We start from the raw sequence: 22,652 nt of genomic DNA, 5'->3' as shown, positions 1-22,652 counted from the left end.
AATATCATTTCAGTTAAATAACTTCTACATACTGGTGTATTAACCGTTAAAGAAACATAAAATGCTGTTAATTTAGGTCTGCTGTGGCCTAATAAATATGTTTAGCACTGTATATTGTTTGGACTTGTCTTTCATGTTCTTCCCTAATTTCATAAATAGGGAATTCGTGTGGTAACAACCACGTTCTCTGCCAGTCTATATCTGAGAAAAGGCCCTTCCAGATTAGGCTTTTCCTCGCAGGGCTTCTCCGCTCTCGTGCCTCCACTTCCTGTAAAGCTCCGGGACACTCAGCAAGATGGCTGCGTTCCTGCGAGCTCGTAAATATGTTCGCTGTGTTGTCCGTTTCTCCGACCGTGAACTGTAAACGCTCGTGTTGTCGGCTTGTGGGAATAAACGGAAGACCTTGCGTCCAGCTGTCATGGTGGGTGACTTTGCATATTTCTGTTGTTATTCCCGCAGAGGCCGAGTTAGCCCGCGAGCTAGTTAGCAGGCTAACTTATTGAGCTAACGCCACCTGTGTGGTCACCTGTAATGTACGGCGTAGTGTGACGTGTGCTCTCGGGATTGTCTCTGATATTTACAAACCTGTTTTTGTGTCCTGGATTTCCTATATTGCGGTTGCTTTTTGTCTGTGGCAATGAGTTAGTGTTCCATGCGATTTTCAAAACAGTATTGAACAGTTAGCGATTTAATTATATGATCCGTGCCTGTCGAAGTACACCATATTATTTTCCTAAATAATACAATTGAGAAAGGTATTATCATTACACACATTAAAATACCCCCCAAAAACCTTAAAATCCTGCATTTAAAGATTTACCAAAGTAAGGTGTAAGAGAATTTGAAGTACCCAAAGTAGAAAAGTCAAACTAAACTACAACTGTATTGCATGTATTGACGGTTGAATTTTGCTCTAATCTTATTAAATCTTGCAGTTGATATAATAGCAAGAAAGTTATAATTAACATTATATGGCCAGTTAATTAACCTTACATATGTTTTTATGTATAAACATTAGTCTGACAAGCAACTTCTAACTACAACAGTCTGATAAATATAGTTAAATGTACTTTATTAGTACACAGGTACATACAGTCCACGGAAAATCTACTGTACTTTTTCTGCTTTATTTCTAACACCACAACAATAAAGTAACAATGAAATTATTTGGGGATTTTCATTCATTTACTGCATATCATAAAGGTATGAAGTAACACTACACTTGTTTTGTGTGAAGGCTGACGAAAACGCGGATATTGGAGGCACAATCGAGGATGAAGATGAAGGTTTGGATGACCCAAACCTTCAGGTGAGAAGTCTTGACTATTGTCTTTTCAGATGAATACGTTATTGTTTGTGTCAGTGGCTATTGCATTTGTGTCTCAACCCTTAGCAGAGCAATATTTCTCACTGTCATGTTGTTTTATATTTCAATTCTGTTTCCTGCTTGTTGTTTGTGCTCAATATTTTAAAGAGTGTTGTGTTTTAAGGGAATGTATGCTGAAGCGACCTGTTTGTAAAGTTTGCTTATGAACATTTCAAACTTTTCAAGGTTACAAATAGAGGTTGAGTGATGGGAATTCTTCTGTGGCTGATGCCAAGCTTTATGAAGCAATGCAGCCAGTGGCTGATGTCTATACTGTCAAATACTGAAAAATACTGAAAATGTTTCTTAGCAGCATTTTATGAAGTTTCCGAGAAGAAAAATGTGGGAACTTAGATTAATGAGTCATCAGCGGACCTATTAGCCGGTCTCTCTCAGAAGTTGTTTTTTCTTGGCACTTAAAACTTTCTAAATTGAATTGCAGCTGGAGCTCAATGCGTTCAGAGCTCAGTGGATGTCTGAGCTCAAACCGGGCTCTGGACCTTGTGGAACAGGTGACCGACTGCTGCGAGCTAAAGGTCTGAAGAGGAACCAAGACGTTACTCAGGAGGAGAAAGTACGTTTTAATGTGTTTTTTTTTTTTTTCATGACAAGTTTCACTCCTTATATGTGATGTTGAGTGCTGTCACTAAAATGTAATTCCCCACTCGAATACTAAAATGAGTCTTCTCCCCTCAGGCCACAGAGCTGTTCTTGAGAGCTGTTCAGGAAGAGCAGAATGGGGCTGTTTATGAGGGTATGTTTGCAGAGTGTGTTATATCTTATTCTTTGAAAATATCATTTCTAACCAGCATTCATTATCTTGGATGGAAATTATTTCAGAAATGAACAGTGAATCAATTCAAAGGCCATCACCATAACGCTAAATGGAGAGTTATTAATGTCTATTAGAAACCACATTGTTTCTTCATAATTTTTTTTTTCCTCCCCAGCTATAAAGTTTTATCGCCTAGCCATGCAGCTTGTGCCTGACATTGAGTTCAAAATCAACTACAGCCGTCCTCCCAAAGCAGAAAGAGCTGGACAAAGCTAGTGAGTTGCTTTTTCTTTTTGGACATCCTGTTTTGAACCAAAAAGCCACAGCTTTCGACATTGTGAATGCAATAACTCATGGGCGAGGACTTGGACAGCACATATTTTTGTAACTCGTAACTCAAGAATTTATGTATTTTATTTTTGTAGCATGAAGCACGGTTTTGTTGATGGCGAAATGGGGGACAGTGATGTTGATGGCGAGATTGAAGATCTGCTTGCCTACTTTGAGCAGCAGCTCAATCTGGAAAGCCTCTCTCCAAAGATTTGCATTCCTGAGCTGGAAATGGCTCAGACTCACATTTCAGGTAAATAAAAAGGTTAATCAATTTGATTGCAAACATTACATCATTACAAACGTGAATGAACGTTTTTCCTGTCTTATTGTGAATGCAGCCTTGCCGCGAGAAATTCTGATGTACATATTTCGCTGGGTTGTGTCGAATGACCTCGACATACGCGCCCTGGAACAGATGTCTTTGGTTTGCCGGGGGTTCTATATTTGTGCAAGGTGGGCCCCTCTTTAATTTAAACAGCTTAATCATGATCAGAAAAAATAGAATCTCATATTGTGGCTGAACACTCAGACTTAATCATTTTGTTTTCACTCTTAAATTCTCTCCAGAGACCCAGAAATCTGGCGTTTAGCTTGTTATCGGGTCTGGGGACGGAATTGCATCAAAACTGTACCCTTCAAATCCTGGAGGGAGATGTTTCTGCAAAGGCCTCGTGTCCGGTTTGATGGTAAAGTATTTAGTCATTTACTAAACTAGAATGTACTGTCTTATGACACATAAGATTTGTCCATACACATCCAGGTTCAAAATATAGTGTGACACTGCGACTTCAAGTGTGGTGCCTCTGCTTTTTTTCTATTGAATTTCCATAGGTGTTTATATCAGCAAGACATCATACATTCGTCAAGGGGAACAATCTCTGGATGGATTTTACAGACCTTGGCACCAAGTTGAGTTCTACAGGTAAAAATCTTTTTATTTTAAATGATTATTCTTAAATTGCAAGTGGTCTAGATGTCAAAGCTACAGTAAGTGTTGACATTGCTTTCACAGGTACCTCCGCTTCTTCCCTGACGGCCACGTCCTCATGTGTACCACCCCTGATGACCCTCAGTCAGTCGTTCCCTGCTTGCGTACAAGAAACAACAGGTCTACCCTCTATTTTCCACAAACTCACGGCCGCCACAAGCATGTCCCTCTGTCTCTATCATTAAATATATTATTTTTTTTACAGACTGGATCCTGTCCTGCTCGGTCATTTCCGTCTGTCACAGGAGACCGACAATCAAACCAAAGTTTTTGCTGTTGTCTGCAAGAAAAAGGAGGAGGTGAGAGCGACTTCTTGTGTTGTTATACTCATTGTTTTAATGTTACCTTTTATAGAAAATGTACATGTCACCTCGACGAAGGCTATTTATGGTCATTGAATGCTCAATGGCTGACCATTGTGGTATCCTGCTACTTACTTGCTTATACATTACATCGTCATTGCCCTTGAATGTGATAAGAGAAACCTCTTACTTATTAAGACTTAACTTAAAATAAGATATACATTTGCTGCACTAGTCTTATTGTCTTTATTTTCCACTACTACTACTGCAGAAAGGGGCCGAGATTCAAAGAAGTCGGTTCTGCAGGCGGAACCCAGCACCAGAAGCCGAACACAGCTTCCATGTGGCACTGCATGTGTCCTCTGGGGGGCGTCAGAGTAAGCTGACATGGATCCACCACTCCTGCCACATAAACTACAAGTAAGACTCGATGTACCAGTGGTTTTGGAAACAGTCAAATGATTTGCCTGTTTGTCTCGGCATTGACACAAGTTACATTTTTAGGATGACTGGCGAGACGGTTGTCACGACGTTTGACCTGAACAGGATGTACACGCCCTTCTACTTTGCACGTGTGAAGAGTTACACTGCTTTCTCTGAGCAGCCACTGTAACGCAGCATGGAGACCTGCTCATGATCCCTGTGAAGATCACAGCAAACGTTCCGACTGCATTTACATAAAATATGTACTCGTCACCCTGTTAAGTTTGTGCTGCAGCTACATCAAATGTTTTCCCACACCAGAGCATGGCACATTTCAGGTTTGTGTGATAAATGTATTAGTTATTTTCTGATTTCAGAAATGATGGCAATGTGCTGAGAGCTAAAATAATTAGCAACTGATCTCTACCTGTTCTTAGCAAAGAGTGTTCTGCTATTAATGTTTGTGTGTTATGGTGCACTTTCTCCCTTAAATAAACATTGGTGAAAAGAACATGTTCTCACAATGTTTTGTTAACAATAAACAAATACAGTATTCAAAGATACGCCAGGAAAATTCCAGCAAATGTTCAAACCTTTTATTTACCTCACAGTTCCACAACATTGGTGAACGACATTACAGATGTATTTTTAGACTTAATTTATCTTTGCTGTGGACACAGAGGTTATAATCCATGTATTACATTTTCTGGAAACTGACCAATGAAATGGGATTTACAGAGGAGGAAAAAAAATCAATGTGAAGGTTGGATTAAGTTTATATCATTTGTGAATTGAATGCATTGGTTACTAAACTACTCTAAAACCACAGATCTTGCAAAGGCAAATTTAAATCCTCATGTTTTGATGCTTTTTAGCAAAAAATACTCTTTTAACTAACACTAACTAGAGTGTGATTAAGCTGTGAAGATGGTACTTATTTACACCTGACTATCACCCCAGGGATTAATACATACCATATTCACTTACACAGGAGGTGTGTAGTTGATATTGATCCTTGATCTTTTATGAAGTTGTTTTTAATTTGAGACTTTATTTACAGTGAAAGGTGCTATTTATAGTTAAATGTATTTATTGTATTAAACTCTCAAACAGAGATGTGTATTTCAGTCACAGATGTGACATACTTGTGGGTCATATCACTGCTACAGTCTCTGATTTGTGTCCTGGATGTCATCATGCAATCAAGAGAGATTATAAATCTGACACATCACAGAACATAACAGAGCCTAAAACTGTTGCTGTAAAGCAGATTTTCACCCGCTACACTCACCCCCTGTCCTCTCTGTCTCCCTCAGGCCATGGGTTCTGTAAAATCAGTGAGTAGGTCATTGTTTGCACAGTGACTGGCCAGCAGATAAACCACCAAAGCTCACAAACGGTTGCCCTGTGTGTCACATATACAGTACAGTGCATGGAGTCTGATCACAGTGCTGCTGAGTAATGAGGTGGTCATACCAAACCCACTTGAGGTGAGGGGCTGATATTTTGACTAGAGAGAAAGATGAATCACTGACTGCAGTCATATAATGTACAGTAGGTACCAGAGGCTGAGCTGCTGGTGGTGGTACTTCGAAGAAAATCAGAAATACTGTACTGAGCTGAGGAATTTTGACCAGAGTGCATGAAAAGTCTAATAATTATCTCTCACTCCATCTTAATCTAATTTCACTATACCCGTATCTAAAGTGTATATGTGAGGAAGAGGAGGATGATGAAAGTGCAAATTATCTTATTGGAAATAAATCGGCCTCCTTTGAAAAGTCTGTAGCTGACTTTGCTCGGCCTATTTACACCACTGTATTTTATCCTGTTTCTGTCAGCCACAGATCACCAGCCTTGATGTATCCTGACAACACCAAACTAAATTAACCTAAACCTGATCCGCATCTCGTCACTCTACAATCAATGCTCACAATGAGTTAAGAGCTGGTTTCTTCTGCTCTGAGAAAACAGGAAAAACAAACGTTCTTTGACCCAGTAAGGGATGAAATAAAACATGAAGCAGATTGATAACCTTCATTATTTTCAGTGGACCCTGCAGGCTTTTCATCATGATGCCGGTCTATTCGTTTTATGTCGGCAAAAACCTTTTCAGGTGATGTAACATGAATCAGATTCTGATGAGACGTCCGAGCACTACGTCAGTATTGCAAAATGATGCTTTCTGTACAAGAATTGAGAGTTGTGACATAGCTTTAAATGTACAGCACTATGCAAAAGTCTCAGGGCGTGAGAAGCATTTTTTTAATGTTTTTGTGTGTTGGATTCAGTAGTCATTGACATTTGGATTGGAATGATGTGACTGAAAGTTGATCTTATATATTAGCAAAGTGTCGTATAAACCTGGCATAATAGACCTTTTTTAGAGCAGATATTTTTAGGACAAACAAAAAGTCAGCGTCACACTTTTGTTCAAGTGGGCCACACACAAAAAAACTTTAAACCTCTTAAAGTGTTAGTACATTTCTGGAGTAAACTGTCATTTATTGAAACTTTTAGCAATCAACATTACATTACATGTTAAGACTGTTAACAGCTGACATGGTATTACCTGAGAAAATAAGCAAAGTAGTAGGAGTCATGGGCTGAATGAGAATAATCCCCTCCTCCAAATATACATTCACATTTGTAATTTGATACAGTCTAGTAATTCACAATTAAACCGTCAGTGTGATCAAGTTATTTTATTTATTTATTCAAATAACTGTTCATTCATGTTCACAATAAGAGTCTGTTTTTGCATCACTCGCAGATCTTCAACGTTTGTTGATAATATCAGAGTTTTAATTAACAAGTCTACAGCCACTGGTTTCAGCTACAGTGCTAACATTGGCATGTTAATATGCTCACGGTAACAATGTTTAACATTTTTATTCAACATGTTGGCATAAAAAGAGTAAATGTAATCACATTTAAATAGATAAAAATGAGAATACTGAATGTGCATAAAAGAATGAAGCTTTACCAGCAGGATTAGTTTGTTTTGTTGTGTCATGGAATTAATGATTTAACAGAATTCAGATTTTTTATTTTTTTTTATCTAACAGTAATATCCTATAAACCTATTCTTCCCTAGCCATTAGCAGTCATTCTATGACCATTCAGTGTCCAGTTAACATGATTTTTAATGATTTCCTTGTTATATGAAGCAAAGACCCCAGAAAACATTCACATTTAAGAAGCTGAAAAATCAGAAAGCTTGTTTTAATTATTGAAAGAACACTGATTACTAAAATAATTGACAATTAATCTAGTAATTGATTTATCGGATATTTGTTGTAGCCCTACCACACAAGCAGTGACAATGAATATAGGTCATCTGAGAGAAACTCAGTTTTTAAGGCCATACTGTAGAGTGTCATTAGACTGAATTAGCACAGTGGAGTGACGCAGTGTTTAATTTACACTTCAACGTCTGTGTAGCTTTCTTTTTATACCATATTATGTCATGATCTAATGTGACATTGGTGACTGGAACTGTGTACACTGCAACACTCTTGCCCAATATACAATTACACTAATATCATGATTTACTGATTTTACTTGAGAAAACTGATGTTTTCTTGGGGGGAGAATGATAACAAAAAAAACATTTCTTTTTAGCTGAGAAGAAAGATATTACATTTAAAAAGTATGTACACAGAGCTAACTAGCATAAAGACTGAAAATAACAAAATAATGGGAAACAGTCTGTCTAGTGACACTCAACAAAGGTTAGATGAAAAGGAGGGTGATCGTTTGGTTAACCTTTCCCCCAGTTTCATAATGCTAGGCTAAGCTAACCACTTGTGAGTGGTGAGCTATCTTCGCTAACAACGAGCATTTCCTATTTAACCTGAGATAAACATCACTATTGTGTTAAGTAAGTGTGACTTCATAATTTTCAAAATCAACTGGTCCAGAATGCACCTTATTGTTTACTGTTCTATAGCTTTTAACTGTGATAAAGACAACATTTTTCTTATTAAATACATGAGCATCTAATAAGTGGGGGGAGTATATTTTCCCTAATTGCAGTTTCTAGGGTTGATAGCATTCATTCTCAACTATACAGTAGTAAAATATACATATATATATATTATATGAATATATAATAGTGATTGTGAAGTACTAAATTAGTTTGACTTAATAGAGTTGATACCTAAGGTTACCGATGATGGTGCACTACTAGGGCAGCCACCATTCCAGTAAAATAAGGATTTGTTCCGTAACACGTGTGCCGTATTGAACAAATATGATCACGGCAAAACCATGACAGAAAAATTACAGTCTGATTAGTCTGATGGGCAAATACAATCCTTCTCCTGATTTCATTAAACAGAAAATGTGCACTTTTAATTGGTCACTTTGAGTCCTGTGTATGTAGCAACAGAGACGCAGCAAGGTATAAAGGTAAAATGGCACCAGGAGAATACTGCTCGGGTGAAAAAATGTATAAATATACATTTTTAAACTCATTTTGGTTGATAGAATGATACAGAAAAATACATAGAAACACTATTGTAAAACAGTTTAACCGGATATTTTAATCTGTGAGTTTGTAGTGTGTGTGGGTAATGTAAATTGCAATATGTCAGGTACATTAGCATTCCTTATTTTCTTATCAGAAACTTGGCAACCCTATGCACTACAGACCTAAAAAGCAGGTGAATTTAAGTTTGAATTGCATTTACTGGGTCAGACTGCAATAGATACAATAGTGTGAAAGGAGTACACTTCTTAGCTGTGTGTGGCCCTGCGATGGACTGGCGAACTGTCCAGGGTGTACCCCGCCTATCGCCCAATGTAGCTGAGATTGGCACAGCACCCCCGCGACCCTCTGGTGGAGGATAAAGCGGTTAGATGATGACTGACTGAGTACTCTTCTTTTTGGTAAAAGGTTAATGTCAGAGTTAGATACTAAAAACTACTCGACCTTATTACTTAACGTTGTATCTTGGATGCTGCATTTTTAACATGTGCTGTTAATATCTGCATTAAATATGCGTTACAGTTTTACACAGGGGCAAATTTCAGTGTCATGTCACCGCACAGGGAAAGTGTTAGATAAGGCCATAGTAACCACTGTGTTCTTTTATCTTCATTAACAAATGTAATGGAACCTTCTGCTGTCCAAATCACTGTCTGGAGCTGTCACCTTTGGACCGTCTGAGTGTCATTGAATAACTGAGTGTTATTGCTGGTAGCAAAACACATATTTTGTTGAGGTGTAAATATTGTGCAGTATCAGTCATATTTTTTATTTATTTATTTATTTTTTAAAAAGGACTTGGTGTCACCACTGAATCGCTACAGTACTATTAGACATGGCGCCAATTCAATGACTGAGTTGATTGAATTCAATTCATTCATTCAGTTTCATGAGTGATAATTCATGTTTAATACCAATTTCTCAGAAAACACTGTCAGTTGTACAAAGAACCTCCAAATCTGGTGTATTTTTAAAACTAACATTTATATTAAATTTGACCCCAAAGCAGTTACATTGATTTACTTTTTATTGTGCTTTCTTTAGTGCAGAGGATGTGGTGCAGAGCGAGTGCGGTCTTAATCAAATGAACAACCCTACAAATTCTATTAATGCCAGTGATTTTGCAAATGGCATATCTAGGGTGAGTTTTGTTAATTTTTTTTTTTTTTTTGTATTTCCACAATATTTAACCTCAATTTGCACAACTAAGATCTTCACAGTCACATATTTTTTTTAATCAAAAACTAAAACCAGACACCTTTAGGCTCGGTTTTATGAATAAATACTTAATCACTCAGCTGAGGATGGATTTAAATTTAAACCCAGTGATGATACAATTCTCTTGTCCTTGAACTATAATAATATTTTCCTTATTGTACCATGTGCAGTGTGCAAAAACATGAAAAATCCCTGGATGTATATGTAGCTATGGCTTATTTAATCTCAAGTCAACGCTATTTTAATTAAGAAAATACATATACCTTCTAGCAGCATTAGCTAATACACTACAGTGAGAGTTTGGGTGATACTTCCTCAAAGGTCAATCCACCCTTAGTTTCTTGTGTGCACTGTGCTCCATGGATGGTGTTCCATTTGTATGTCCATGTGCAGGAGAACCCTTCTGTTGAGAACCACTGCGCTTCTTGTACGTCTTGTGTGAGACATAGAGAAGCAGAGAGAACATGTTAGTATAATGGAAAAGTGAATAAGGTACAAAAACACAAACCAAAAAGTATTTATGTGCAATTTGTTCATATCAAAAGTGTTTAAACTCAAATAGTGTCAGCCTCAAAACAAGCCAAATTACATGTTTTCATCGATGAACAAACAATAATATACATCCTATAATTCACAAATATTAAGGTTAAACATTTTCAGCTGTGGATTACGTATTTACAGCTGTGTAGAAGGAAAACAAAACGAAGACTATTAACATCTATTGCTGCTATAGGGACATTCTGTGGAAGTGTCTGCGGAAGTCGCTTCTGACGTTCTGTAAAGATTCTCCTGCCAGCGCTCTAGTCTAATCTCCAGGTAATATCTGAGTGAGGTCATGTGAAAATGCAGCAGGAGAAACCCCACCCCCATCACCTGGAGCCTTAGAAGATCTTCCTGATGTCGTGAAACGCGTCTCAATCAGACAATCTCCTGCTGCGCTCATTTTATGTCAATGGCAAACTCTGGAGAGACTCTGATGCGTCTGATTTGCCAGATAATCTGCTCAAATAAGCCTAAAATCTACAATTATTCGCAGGACCAGATCGGGACCAGAATTGTCCTTTAGTGTGGGACAGCGATATCGGGCTTTGCATACACAACTAAGACTGATGAAGTAGATCACTTTGAAAATCAAGAAATGAACACTGGATTTATTCTTTAAACTGACCTGAATGTAGAAGTTTGCAAAAAGGATGATGAGGGTAACCATATAACTTATTTGGAAGTACAGCCATCGCATGGGGAAGCCGCACGGCCATATGACTGCGGACATTGTGTGGAAGACGGTTAAAAAGAACTGGATCTGTTGAGAAAACACACACACACACACAAGGTGACTCAGCGAAGCTACAGTGTATACAGTAATATTGATCCACTGCCTAAGATAACTTAAAAGGATGGTACTGTTTGTCTGCACTGCACTAAAGCTGTGGTTGTTGCAGGAAATAGCCAGAGAAATCTCTCAAGATTAAAAAAAAAAATCAATATGTGTTGTATGTGCATCTGTGGTGTAAAATTGTTTGTTGTTTGTTGTAGATTATTCTATTAACCCTTAGAACACAGCTGCTTTTTTTCCCCCATTACTATGTTAAAATGTATATACAGAGGCTATAAGAATGTGGAATATATCCTTTTTTCAGCACAACCTATAGGCAATCTGAAATAAATAAAAACAAATACAAAAAAAAAACCAAACACAATGTCGCTGTTTTCACAAAGATGCAGAACTTTTGCCTTAGCAGTAAAAGGCTAATTACATATTAATGACACCAAAAATAGCAACCCCCATAATATATTATGCAGTGTAGGACATTGTTTCAGTCAAATAGGGTAAATGTTTTTGAATGATGGAGTTTTACATGTAATGAATGTTTGAACATTGTGATTTTGCTATTTTTTTCACTTGAATAAAACATATTATTCCTTCTTCCAGCACCGGAAGGAACCTACCAGCTGTAACTGTGTGATGTATCTCTTCCACCAGAGGTACGGCCGCACAGCTGGGATGGCAGAGAGGCCGTAGTAAGAATACATCACCACGTGTACAAAGCTGTTTATGGAGGCACCAAAGTACGCTGTGCAGACAGACACATAGAAGAGACACAGGAAGTTAGTCATCTACGGTCAATTCATGTCAAGTTACATTGAGGAGGACAGTGATCTAGGCCTCATCACTAAATTAATCACTAACAATTTTGTGTGTGTGTTTTTTAACCTTTTAAATGTGAATATTTTCTGGTTTCTTTGCTCCACATAATAAAGAATTCACAAAAATTATGGATGTATGATATTATCTGCATGATGTCGGTATCAGCAGATATTGGTAATTAATATCTATGCTGGCACTATTATTTTTTTTCTGTGTATTTATTATTTAACTAAGAAAACTTAAGTATGCAAAATATTATGTTCATTTCACTATAGAAGACACTTTTCCATTAGGGATCGTACCTGGTACTTTTTTTTTTGTACTTTTTCTGGCGAGGTTCCAAGCTGATACTAAAATGTGATGTCAACAGACTGCTGGCCACTGATTGGTCAGAGAGCGTTGTCACTAGAAGAGTCAAGAGTGTGACGTTCGACACCGGAATCAAACCGAACAATGCTGAACTGGTAACTCATTTAACTGATTAGTTAAAAAGACTTAAAAATCCTGAAAAAATGCGTTAATGTCCCAATATTTAGCACAGACGTTTCTAAAATGTCAATATTTAACAGAGGAGTCTGGTATATTTAGTATATCATTTCAGTTCAGTGACTGTGTCAGACAGAGTCTGTGCTTCGATCATGCAGGATTGGTTAATGAATGAATGAATGAATGAATGAATGAATGAATGAATGAATGAATGAACTGATTCTAATGACTTAGTACACTGAAAACAACCACTTTGCTCGTCACTGGTTTGTGTGTTTGTGTTGCATATAAAATGATGTCACATCAGTTTCATGCAGCCGTGCTATGACCACGTTGAGGAGGTACTATAGTTTAAAGAGCCATAAATTACCTCTGAAGCTGTCAATGTCCGACATATCGGACATTGACAAAAAGTCCAATATTGTGCATCCCTCAATAAAACTGGATACATTTGGTTTTTGGACAAAATGAGACATATTAAAACAAAACCATTTCAAGGTTTGGTAAACACCGATAAACATTTTCTGGCATTTTATGAACCAATCGAATAATCAAGAAAATAATCAACAGATTAATCAATTATGATAATAATCCCAAGAGTGAAAATTATTTTGTTTGTTTGTACCATTACAACAATTTTCACATCAAGTAATTCAGAAATAATAGAGCCCTTGAGAATCACATTATGTCCAAGTCTAATGAAATGATTTAACACCCAGAGAGCGTTACTGCTTTCGCACACAGAAAAGCATAAAAAAGCATGTTACACAGCACAGCAGTGTTCGGGTCAATAGGTGTCACTTTGTGTTTTTCAAGGCTTTGTGGGCAAAACAGGCTGTTTTCAGAGCTAATGGGTTTAACGATAGAGCACTTGAATTATTTAACTCGCCGTGAGCCCAAACAGCCTGATGGATGTGGACACTGGAGTGATTTGACTCACTGGAGGGCAAAGTTGTGTTAGAACACTCACAGTGGCCGCAGGGTATCCAGTTCATGACGAACCACCAGATGTTCAGCATGCTCGCGTGGTGGTAAATGTGAAGAAACGTAATCTGATGATTGTTCTTTCGTAGAATGAAGAAAAACGTGTCCATGAACTCGATGACTTTGGAGAAGTAGTACCACCACAGGACCTTTATCACCTAAAAATGTAAGATTTGTTATTATAGATATTCTCAGTGTGATAAAGCAGTTTTACTCTCTGTGGCTGAACTGCAAAGCTGTGCACATTTTCACTGTGAGCCTTGTTTTCACCGCAGGGACACCAAAGACGGTCATCGTGCCAACAAGAGCTGGATTAATTTGACTCATTGTCTCTGCAGCTTAGAAACCACAGCAGTTTTCAGTCATTAAACCTATATTACAGCACTCGTGTTCTATTTGTACCTTCGTTTGCAGTTAATACTTTCAAAAAAGAACTTGTGATTTATTATATATGTACTTTCACAGTGTAGTTTTGACAGACTCACCTTCTTATCCACTTCAGGCGCACTGTGAATGTCCTGACAGTAGAAGTTGTAGCCACCGTGCCACACAGCACTAACAAGCTAAAGAAGATAGTCACATGTTTGAAAAGTAGTGAGTACAAGTATAATATACTCCATTCCTATTACACACAACTCCATTAAACACTGCTTTATCCCATCACCAAATATTTACATATTCATCATCAACATCGTCCTGGATTAAACTGCTGTTCTTCATCCTTACATTTACTTAAAATTTGTATTGTTGTATTTTACTTTGTTGTAAAACTTAAATTTAGTTTTCCCTCTTAAATTATATGCCCCTTGTTTCTCTGAAAACAATGTCTAAAACAATTTTTTTGGAAGTAAGTTATTTCTTGCTTTGAATATTGTTTGCAATATTTTAACTGTAAAAGTGAAACTTGACAGATATGGTGTAGTAAAATAGGACTCTCCTCTCTTTGGTAATAACTAGAGTAGATCTGGTAACATATCTAGCTGTTGTGAGGTTGTGGTTACTGAATATTTAATATTTAATTATGGTAAAAGCGATTAAAATATGAAGTAGCACATGATATCTGTGCATAATGAGTTCCTTTATTCATTTTGCATCATTAACATGTTTTAATTGTGAACTATACATAGTTCCATGTCAACACAGACACCTTTATTGGGAAGTTCTGTGAATTATTGTCACAAGTATAGTTATTGTGATTGTGAATTTACTGATCCATTTAGAATTCCAATAAATGTCATTGAACATTAAATAAACAAACGGGACGAACCACAATAAATATATTTAAATGCTCATAAATCGTAGGGTTTAAATGCAGATTCACAAAATTATTTTCTCACTAACATTAGCCAAGAAACTGCCAGCAAAGGAATGACCTTTGATTTCGTAACTATTTGATTATTTTATTGTGTCTGCACAGGCGTTGTCCTTCCACCAACTTTGATTAAAAAAAAGATTTCAAATGACGAAGTCACTAAAACAATAAACAAAAGTAATTATCACTGTCATGTGATTAACCACTGAAGCCTGGACGTTTGACAAGAAAAAGATTTGGTTTGTTTGGTTTGGTGTCATGTCATATTTAAAACTCAACCCATGTCAGAGCCTTGGTCAGAGTACAGGGTTGATTTTATCACAGAGGCAACTCTCTACCTGGTCCTTGTTCTGCCAACTGGATGGAAATGACTGCACTAATGATACTTTAGACTTACACGGCGACTGAAACAACGCTGTGATGTTCCAAGGTACACCTAACTACAGATACTATCACTACAATAAATCACCTAACATCAAACTGAGCTTAGATGTTGCCATGTTAGTTTCCATAGGGGGGTTGATCATTTTCAGCCGCTTATTTATTCAGAAAGTCATAAAAACACAGTTTTCCAGTAAACAATAGGGGGCCGTGCTGAGGGGTTTCATCGCTGAAACAATGACCCTGCCAGTGTCCAGCTGTGTCCCTCTCCCTCCCTCATAGCACTGTCTCATGGACATTTTCAGTGAGACACACCAGCAGCTGCAGGCCCCTGTCTAACATTAAATGTTATCTTAGCACAGAGACACAAGATTCATTAATTGATGAGTGAACACTTAAATATCGCTGCCTTGTGCTATGTTCTTTGTTTTTGTACTGAATTGTTTCTGGTGTCATTTGTTTTAATACTCTTTTAATGCTGCTAAATGACCCAGTCTCAAATCTCAACGTGACTTCATTTTGAAATACTAAAATAATAACTAGAAAAGGCATTAAAGTAGTTGGAGAAAGTACAAATAGACTAAAATGTACATGAAATACATTTTTCATTTTTCTAAAAAAAATAATCTCTGGAGGAAGTCATGGCTGAGAAGACGGAATCAACATGGCTTGTACAAGTTACGGTTCTAAACAAAAGAAGGCAACATCTGTTTGCCAGTCAACTCGCTCGCATTGGTTGTTGCGGGGTTCTGCTCATGACTCTGATGCGTCTGAGGACGTTAAAATCGTGTCTGTTAATCTGTCACTCTACAGGATAAATTGGCCAGATAATCTCTTCAAATCAGCCTAAAATCAGAAAAAAAACCCATCAGCCTGCCTGGCTTTAGCTCGCTGTTATCCCTTGTTTCAGTGCTACTATTTCCTAGATTTAGTATAACATTTTGAAACTGACTATCTTGCTGATAGTTGGATAAGAAGACTGATATGTCTTTCACCTTATGCCTTTGAAACCTGCTTCAAATACCAACCTAACCTTCTTCTTCTTCTCCCTTTAGTAGGACCATCTAACCTACCACAAATTTATATACACTACACAATCCAATCTAAGACATTATGCAATGACTACTTATTGTGTTTTAGTCTGCTGACTACATTAATTTGACAGTCATTGGAGTGATGTGAATTAATTCTGGCAAGACAGACTATAAGCATTTTCTCACAATGTCAGATTAGAGGTGCTGTGGGTACGTTTGTTCTGTTTTCTATGCACGACGTTGCGAGCTCAGCGGTCGTGCAGCATGTTTACCTCATAGAACATGTAGAAAGACAAGAGCGTGAGGCCCAGATTGTAGAGCACCAGAAGGCCTCTGCAGGAGTACGGCTGCCTGTGCTGCATGTACTTGGGCCCCATCCACACAATCAGAAGGTACATGACTGTGAGTGCAAAGGTTGGTGGGTAGTCGTCCAACAGCAGCCATCCCCTCACCCGCTGATCTGAAATATGGAGATATAGAGGTCGTGTTTCGCTGCCGTCTCGATGGTAACAACTAATCATCTTCAGAGGTGACAAGCAGCCGTTGAGCAAGGTTTGTTCAATACCTCAAAAGGTTTTCCAGTGAGAAATCAGAGTGGCATTTATGTGTACTGTATGTGCAAGTCCATGCATGTCTCTACAGTGTGTAATGACTTTTTACACAGTATTTACCCAGTTGCAACATTATCTCTTAACTGTGATAATTATCTGAGGTTTAAGCAGTAAGTACATGACTTGTTACACTTTGCATCAAGTGTTTTAATGTAACAACTTACAAATACTTTTTTACTGTACTTAAGTTATTTATTTGTCTAGCAACCTTTAGTCTACTACGTTTACTCTATCTGTGTTACTCCTTACTACCAAATAAAATCAAAAGAAGAGTTGGTAATAGTCTGTATTTACAGTATAGCACTTTCCTAGTCTTGCTGAGCTGCTTTACACTGTAGTTTTGTCATTCACACACTTCAACGCGGTGTTAAGTGTCTTGCTCAAGGACACATATAGACTAGCAGAGCCAGGAATTGAACCCACAGCCTTCCAGTTGAAAGACAACTCACCCTACCACAGAGCTACCACGGCTCAATTGTTAGCACTTACAATAATTTAAACTTGAGTAAATATTATATCATTAAAATTACTTTTGATTATTAAGTACAGTAAAGGGCATATACTAGTATCCCTTTAAGGTACTTTATACAAGACTGCTTACATCACAGATAGAAGTGACAATACAGAATTGACTTACCTCTGGGGCCCAGCCATGAGTCTATGTGAGTGTTCAGTTTATGATTGAAGGCCTCCATTTGTTACCTAAACACAGCACGCGACACACCCGTTAATAATTTCACACACACTTTAGTCATAAAAATGGTCATCAATGAAAAGGATGTGATAAGATGTATAGTAGAGATGCAGAGCAGGAGGCATATGTGGAACAGTGGGTTTGACACCTGTGGTCCAGCCTGTACATCCTGATTCACCAGTGTAAGTTTGTTTGACGTTAAACGTTATTATTGTTCATTCTGAAGTCTAGCAATTTGGCCACACCTGAGTTCAGGTGTTTTAATCAGGCTTTGGGCTCTAGACCACTTATCTCCAATGAAGGACAATCTTAACACTTCAGCATACCAAGACATTTGGAACAACGCCATGCTTCCAACAGCTTGAGGAATGTGCCCCAGTGCACAAAGCAACGACTATAAAAAAACAAGGTTTGACGAGTCTGGTGTCGAAGAACTCGCCTGACCTGACCTCAACCTCTGTGAGAGCCTTTGGGATGAACTGGAACACAGATTGCGAATCAACATCAGTGCCTGACCTCATAAATGCTCTACAGAATAAATGAGCACAAATTATATATATATATATATATATATATATATATATATATATATATATATATATATATATATATATATATATATATATATATATACACACACACACATATACCCTCAGGTACAGTGGAAGATTTACTTTGATAGTGCTTAGTTGACTTATTTGAGTTTCGGTCGCTTGTTACTTGTTAAATTACTTTAGTTATTAGGATCCATTAGTACATACAAATGGATACAAAGAAAGATTTCTTAATTTTACACCTTTGCCTTTTTTCACTTTGACAAAATACTAAAGAGTGACACAGCAACTATGATCTGCTTCCTCCAAGTTTAAATGTGTTACCTTGTGAATTTGGTGTTAAAAATGCTGTTTTTTCTGCGAGTGGTTTACAAACTTCAGAAAAGACTGTCTAAACGCGACACGGAGCTATCAAAGACTAAAGCAGGAGTACATTTTATTTGGTGAGCCTTTTGTTAAGTGTCCCTTCTGTCCCTGATGGCACCAGTGTAATCAGAATGTGTCTGTCAGCTCCAGATTGGTCCGCGAAAACTGTGTCATGCTCAGCGATGATAATATGGCAATTGCTCGTACATCCACAAAACATGAACTCTGTTCTACTTGAACTGGTTTTCTTACCAAAGAAGTGGAAGAGGAAATGAGAACCTGAAACCGCTCAAGCACAAACCCTTTCTTTAGCATTCATCTATCTTGTACCGCTTTATCCTCCACATGAGGGTCACTGGTGCCAATCCCAGCTGACATAGAGCAAAAGGCGGGGTACACCCCGGACAGGTCGCCAGTCCATCACAGGGACACAGAGACAAACATCCGTCCACTCTCACACTCTGGACACTCTCAGTGTCCAATCTGCCAAAATCTGCATGTTTTTGGACTATGGGAGGAACCCGGAGAACCCGGAGAACCTTTCTTTAGCATCACATATAATGTATTTACAGCACTGACTCCACTATATCACCAAAAATGCCTCCTCACAGCTAAAAAAATTGCAGCATATCTGCGTTTTCTGTTTCCACCTGAGCTACACATTATTATCTGTCCTGTTATGTCACACTGCAAGCTCCACACCTGAGTCTACACCTGGAAATACTGCATAACACAAGACAAATGAGTGCTCCGCTTCCATAATACCTCCTTCAGCGAGGAGACGACACAACTCTAACTGTTTGTTAACCTGTTTCCCTGCATTACTGAATACGCGAGTCATATGTATGTAGTCAAAGTATGTCTGTGGAAAAAAGGAAAGAAGAAAAAAGACCCTCAGCTCCACACGTTGACAGAATGAACTTGAAAAGAAATATGAGAATGTCTATCAAATTCAGCTAAAGCATCTCTATTTGATTTGTGCAGTCATATGATACTGACATATGACCAGTAGAACTGAGGCGGCACGTGGCCTTATTTTAGTCGTTCAGCTTTGTGCTTAACTTCAACTTAATTATAAATTTTTTCATCATCCCAGTTGCCTCACAGCCCACGACTGAAAAGTATGACTGTCACAAACCCATGTCACAGCAAGTCGAGCCAAATAATCACATTATATGGATTGCTGCGTTCGTCCACAATCACTTATCTACGGGAACTAAATACGGCTTATTCTGGTCACGCACCGTCCAGAGAAGCCTGTGCTCTGATTATCCAAGATACATTAGGGTGTACCAAAACATGATAATCTGCAAGGCCTGCACCAGCGCACGATGACCCACAACCGGCAGGGAGACAGACATGTGAGCACAGCACCGTCAATGAGTCTTTGCTGCATACGGCACATGTCATCAGTACAACAAGTAATCACAGGTGATAAAAGGTTTGTCGGGGCAATGATGTAACGATGACACACAGACAATAATGAAATGTGTCTGTGTCTGTCATAGCGTTTATTTGACTGTTTATACAGCGTGCATTCATGCATGACCATATGGAATCTACTATGTTTACATGCATGAAACAATAAATAATAAGTTATCATAAGTTCTCACACAGATTGTATGTGTGAATGTTATGATATGGTTTGCATACGGCGAGAAAACGACAGACAGCCAGATAGATAGATAGATAATAGATAGATAACAATATTTTGTGCACGTTATCTTTTAAATCTCAGTCAGACTGAGACAGCATCAAAAAAGTTTTCTCTCTCAACTTTGCCACAGTGGAAAAGAGTATAATCATTGAATATTAATATTAATATTAGGCTTGGCTGCACCTACAATGCTGCAGGACCAACGCATTCAAAACAGAGGTCTCAAACTCGAGGCAGGTGGGCCAAATGCAGCCCTCAAATCAATTTCATAAGGCCCACCAATTAATTTTACATCACAAATACATCAAAACACACACTTGTATTTGTAAAAATCTATAAAATGTCCTCATAGATATCGTTATAGTGATATAACAACGGAATATTGTGATGTGACTGTTAAGCTCACATGATTAGTTATACTAGTTATAGATTAGTTACAGTAATACTTTCTTTGTTTTTCACTCAGTGGCCCTCGTACTCATTTGAGTTTGAAACCCGTGATTAAAAACGTACTCAAATGTTGCTGAAGCGCAATAAATCTCATAATCATGCCACACAATTGTGTTCTACAGTGGATCACATGCATACCCTAAACGTCCCTTTACGCACAGCAGCGAGCGCACAGTGCGCCATTACATCATCATCAAGTCACTTTAAACTTACACATTTCATTCACGTGTTGTTCTTTGTTATGACAAACAGCAAAAACTTGTCGGTCATTGACAGCGCGGGTCATCGCTTCAGCATCACCCGAACACATCGCTGCAGTACATGTACAGTAGTCGACGCCGCGCGCGCAGCAACATTTCACATCCTACTGACAAATCAATAAAACAAGTGAAAAGCCTTACCATTAAGTTCAGCCGTTACACACACATACAGACGCGCGCAGACACACACAGATGTAGACGGTGCACGCAGCGAGAGAGACAGACAGACAGACAGACAGAGAGAGAGAGATGCAGGTCTGTGTGTGTGTGTGTGTGTGTGTGCGCGCGCGCGCGTGTGTGTGTGTGTCCACTTTTAGAGGCGGGGAGAGAGATCGGCTGAGTAACCCTGGCTCATGTGTGACTGGTCCGCTCTGAGCACAATGTGCAGCCTTGTCGCTCAGTGGGAAAAAGTGGGAGGAACTGGCCCGGTGCCCTGCAGGAGGTTTAGAGCCAGGAGGTGACCCCACCGGTGTGTTGCAACCACACACACACACACACACACACACACTCTTTCAACTCGACGACCAGGAAATTGAATAGATGCAGGAAGAGTTCAAATTTGCCAGGGCCGTTTCTAGACTTGTGGGGACCCAAATGCAAGTTAGTTTGTCCACTGCCCCCCACCCGCACCCCTGTTTGCCAAACTGCGATGGAGAGATTCTTAACCCTTTATGTGGCTTTTCCACGACACAGGACTCTACACAGTTCGGGTCATTTTAAACCTCTTATGACCCATAATAATCAGGCAGTCTGGATCCCTTTTGATTTCATGGCTGTAGAGTTGTCAAAAAAATGCTTCTGCCCAACCCTTTTTCTTTTTTAAAATCAAATCAATCAAAACATTTCTGGTCTGTCGAGTTCTACTTGTTCTGATCGATTGCCGACAGCATTTCAATGACGTAGTTACAGTGTACACACGAAAACGACACATCCACATATAATTTTAAAAAAGGTGAGTTTTGTGAGTTGTGCATTTTTCTACCTTGGTGCTCTGGCACTGGGAAGAGGAAGTTTTGTGTCGTCAGGGCAGTAGGAGGTGGTTGCTAGTCTCAGGCAGGCCACAAGGTGGTCATCTGTCACCATGACCTGACAGCAGAGTTTAGATTGGTCCGACCCGACCAATTAACTCTAATTATGAGCCTGAGCCTGATTTAAACCCGTGGGCCGTTATAACCTATATCGTAGGTTTGTGTATGGACGGTATCTGGAGAAAGAGATTTTTTTTTTTACGAGCATCAGTGAAGACACAGTGTCTTTTAGGCTGTCAGTCCAGACCTATATTTTATGTATAAATGGGATGCACTGTACAAGATTTGACTACATCAATATGCATTTGGCTACTCTGGTTTTTAAAACCCATCATTCAGATTATACCAACGGAAAGTAACACAAACTCGTAACACAAAAAGTTAAGCAATAGATTCAAAGCTGGGTCATATCACCTGGTTTCAGTAAGAGCGAATTAAGGAAGGCGTTATAGTGACCAAATCATTTGTACTCTCTAAATTTCTATTTCTGTCCGTCCATCAACTTGCACATTTTCTTATTTATTACTTCATTTATATACTGATGCGTGTATTTTGCCACGTCATGGTAAATCTGGTAAATGATCTATCTCTCATCTATATCTTATCACATGTGTAAATAATATTATTAATGGTGGCTTGATTTGATTGAACAGATTCAGACTCAGTGTGACATTAATAATGTTATAGGAGATACAGATGTAGTCTATATACAGTATAGTGTGTCTCCAGGGATCAAAGGTCAGATTTTTCATTTTCAAACATTTTACACAGAGTCTTATCTGTGAGGGC

At 38.4% G+C, this 22,652-nt stretch overlaps 2 protein-coding genes across 2 annotated transcripts; one reads left to right on the top strand and one right to left on the bottom strand.

Annotated features, from left to right (window-relative positions):
* Nucleotides 1–254: 254 nt before the first annotated feature.
* On the top strand, nt 255–4,698 carry fbxo9 (F-box protein 9). Its single transcript, XM_044045169.1, has 13 exons — nt 255–421; nt 1,238–1,309; nt 1,809–1,940; nt 2,063–2,120; nt 2,317–2,416; nt 2,567–2,724; nt 2,813–2,927; nt 3,042–3,160; nt 3,306–3,396; nt 3,487–3,582; nt 3,668–3,761; nt 4,036–4,184; nt 4,269–4,698. Exons 1-13 carry the CDS (start codon nt 419–421, stop codon nt 4,375–4,377), a joined length of 1,296 nt encoding a protein of 431 aa, XP_043901104.1. The 5' UTR covers nt 255–418; the 3' UTR covers nt 4,378–4,698.
* Nucleotides 4,699–6,655: 1,957 nt separating this feature from the next.
* On the bottom strand, nt 6,656–21,041 carry elovl5 (ELOVL fatty acid elongase 5). The gene is made up of 8 exons (XM_044045170.1): nt 20,977–21,041; nt 17,492–17,556; nt 16,516–16,703; nt 14,002–14,079; nt 13,503–13,674; nt 11,848–11,972; nt 11,066–11,200; nt 6,656–10,330 (listed from the first exon to the last, which is right to left on the bottom strand). Exons 2-8 carry the CDS (start codon nt 17,547–17,549, stop codon nt 10,220–10,222), a joined length of 867 nt encoding a protein of 288 aa, XP_043901105.1. The 5' UTR covers nt 17,550–17,556; nt 20,977–21,041; the 3' UTR covers nt 6,656–10,219.
* Nucleotides 21,042–22,652: the final 1,611 nt, after the last annotated feature.

This window comes from Solea senegalensis, linkage group LG15 (assembly GCF_019176455.1).
Source record: "Solea senegalensis isolate Sse05_10M linkage group LG15, IFAPA_SoseM_1, whole genome shotgun sequence".
In the NCBI taxonomy this organism is placed as follows: domain Eukaryota; kingdom Metazoa; phylum Chordata; class Actinopteri; order Pleuronectiformes; family Soleidae; genus Solea; species Solea senegalensis.
The sequence above is the reverse complement of the archived record's forward strand: the minus strand, read 5'-3'. Positions and strand labels throughout refer to the sequence as shown.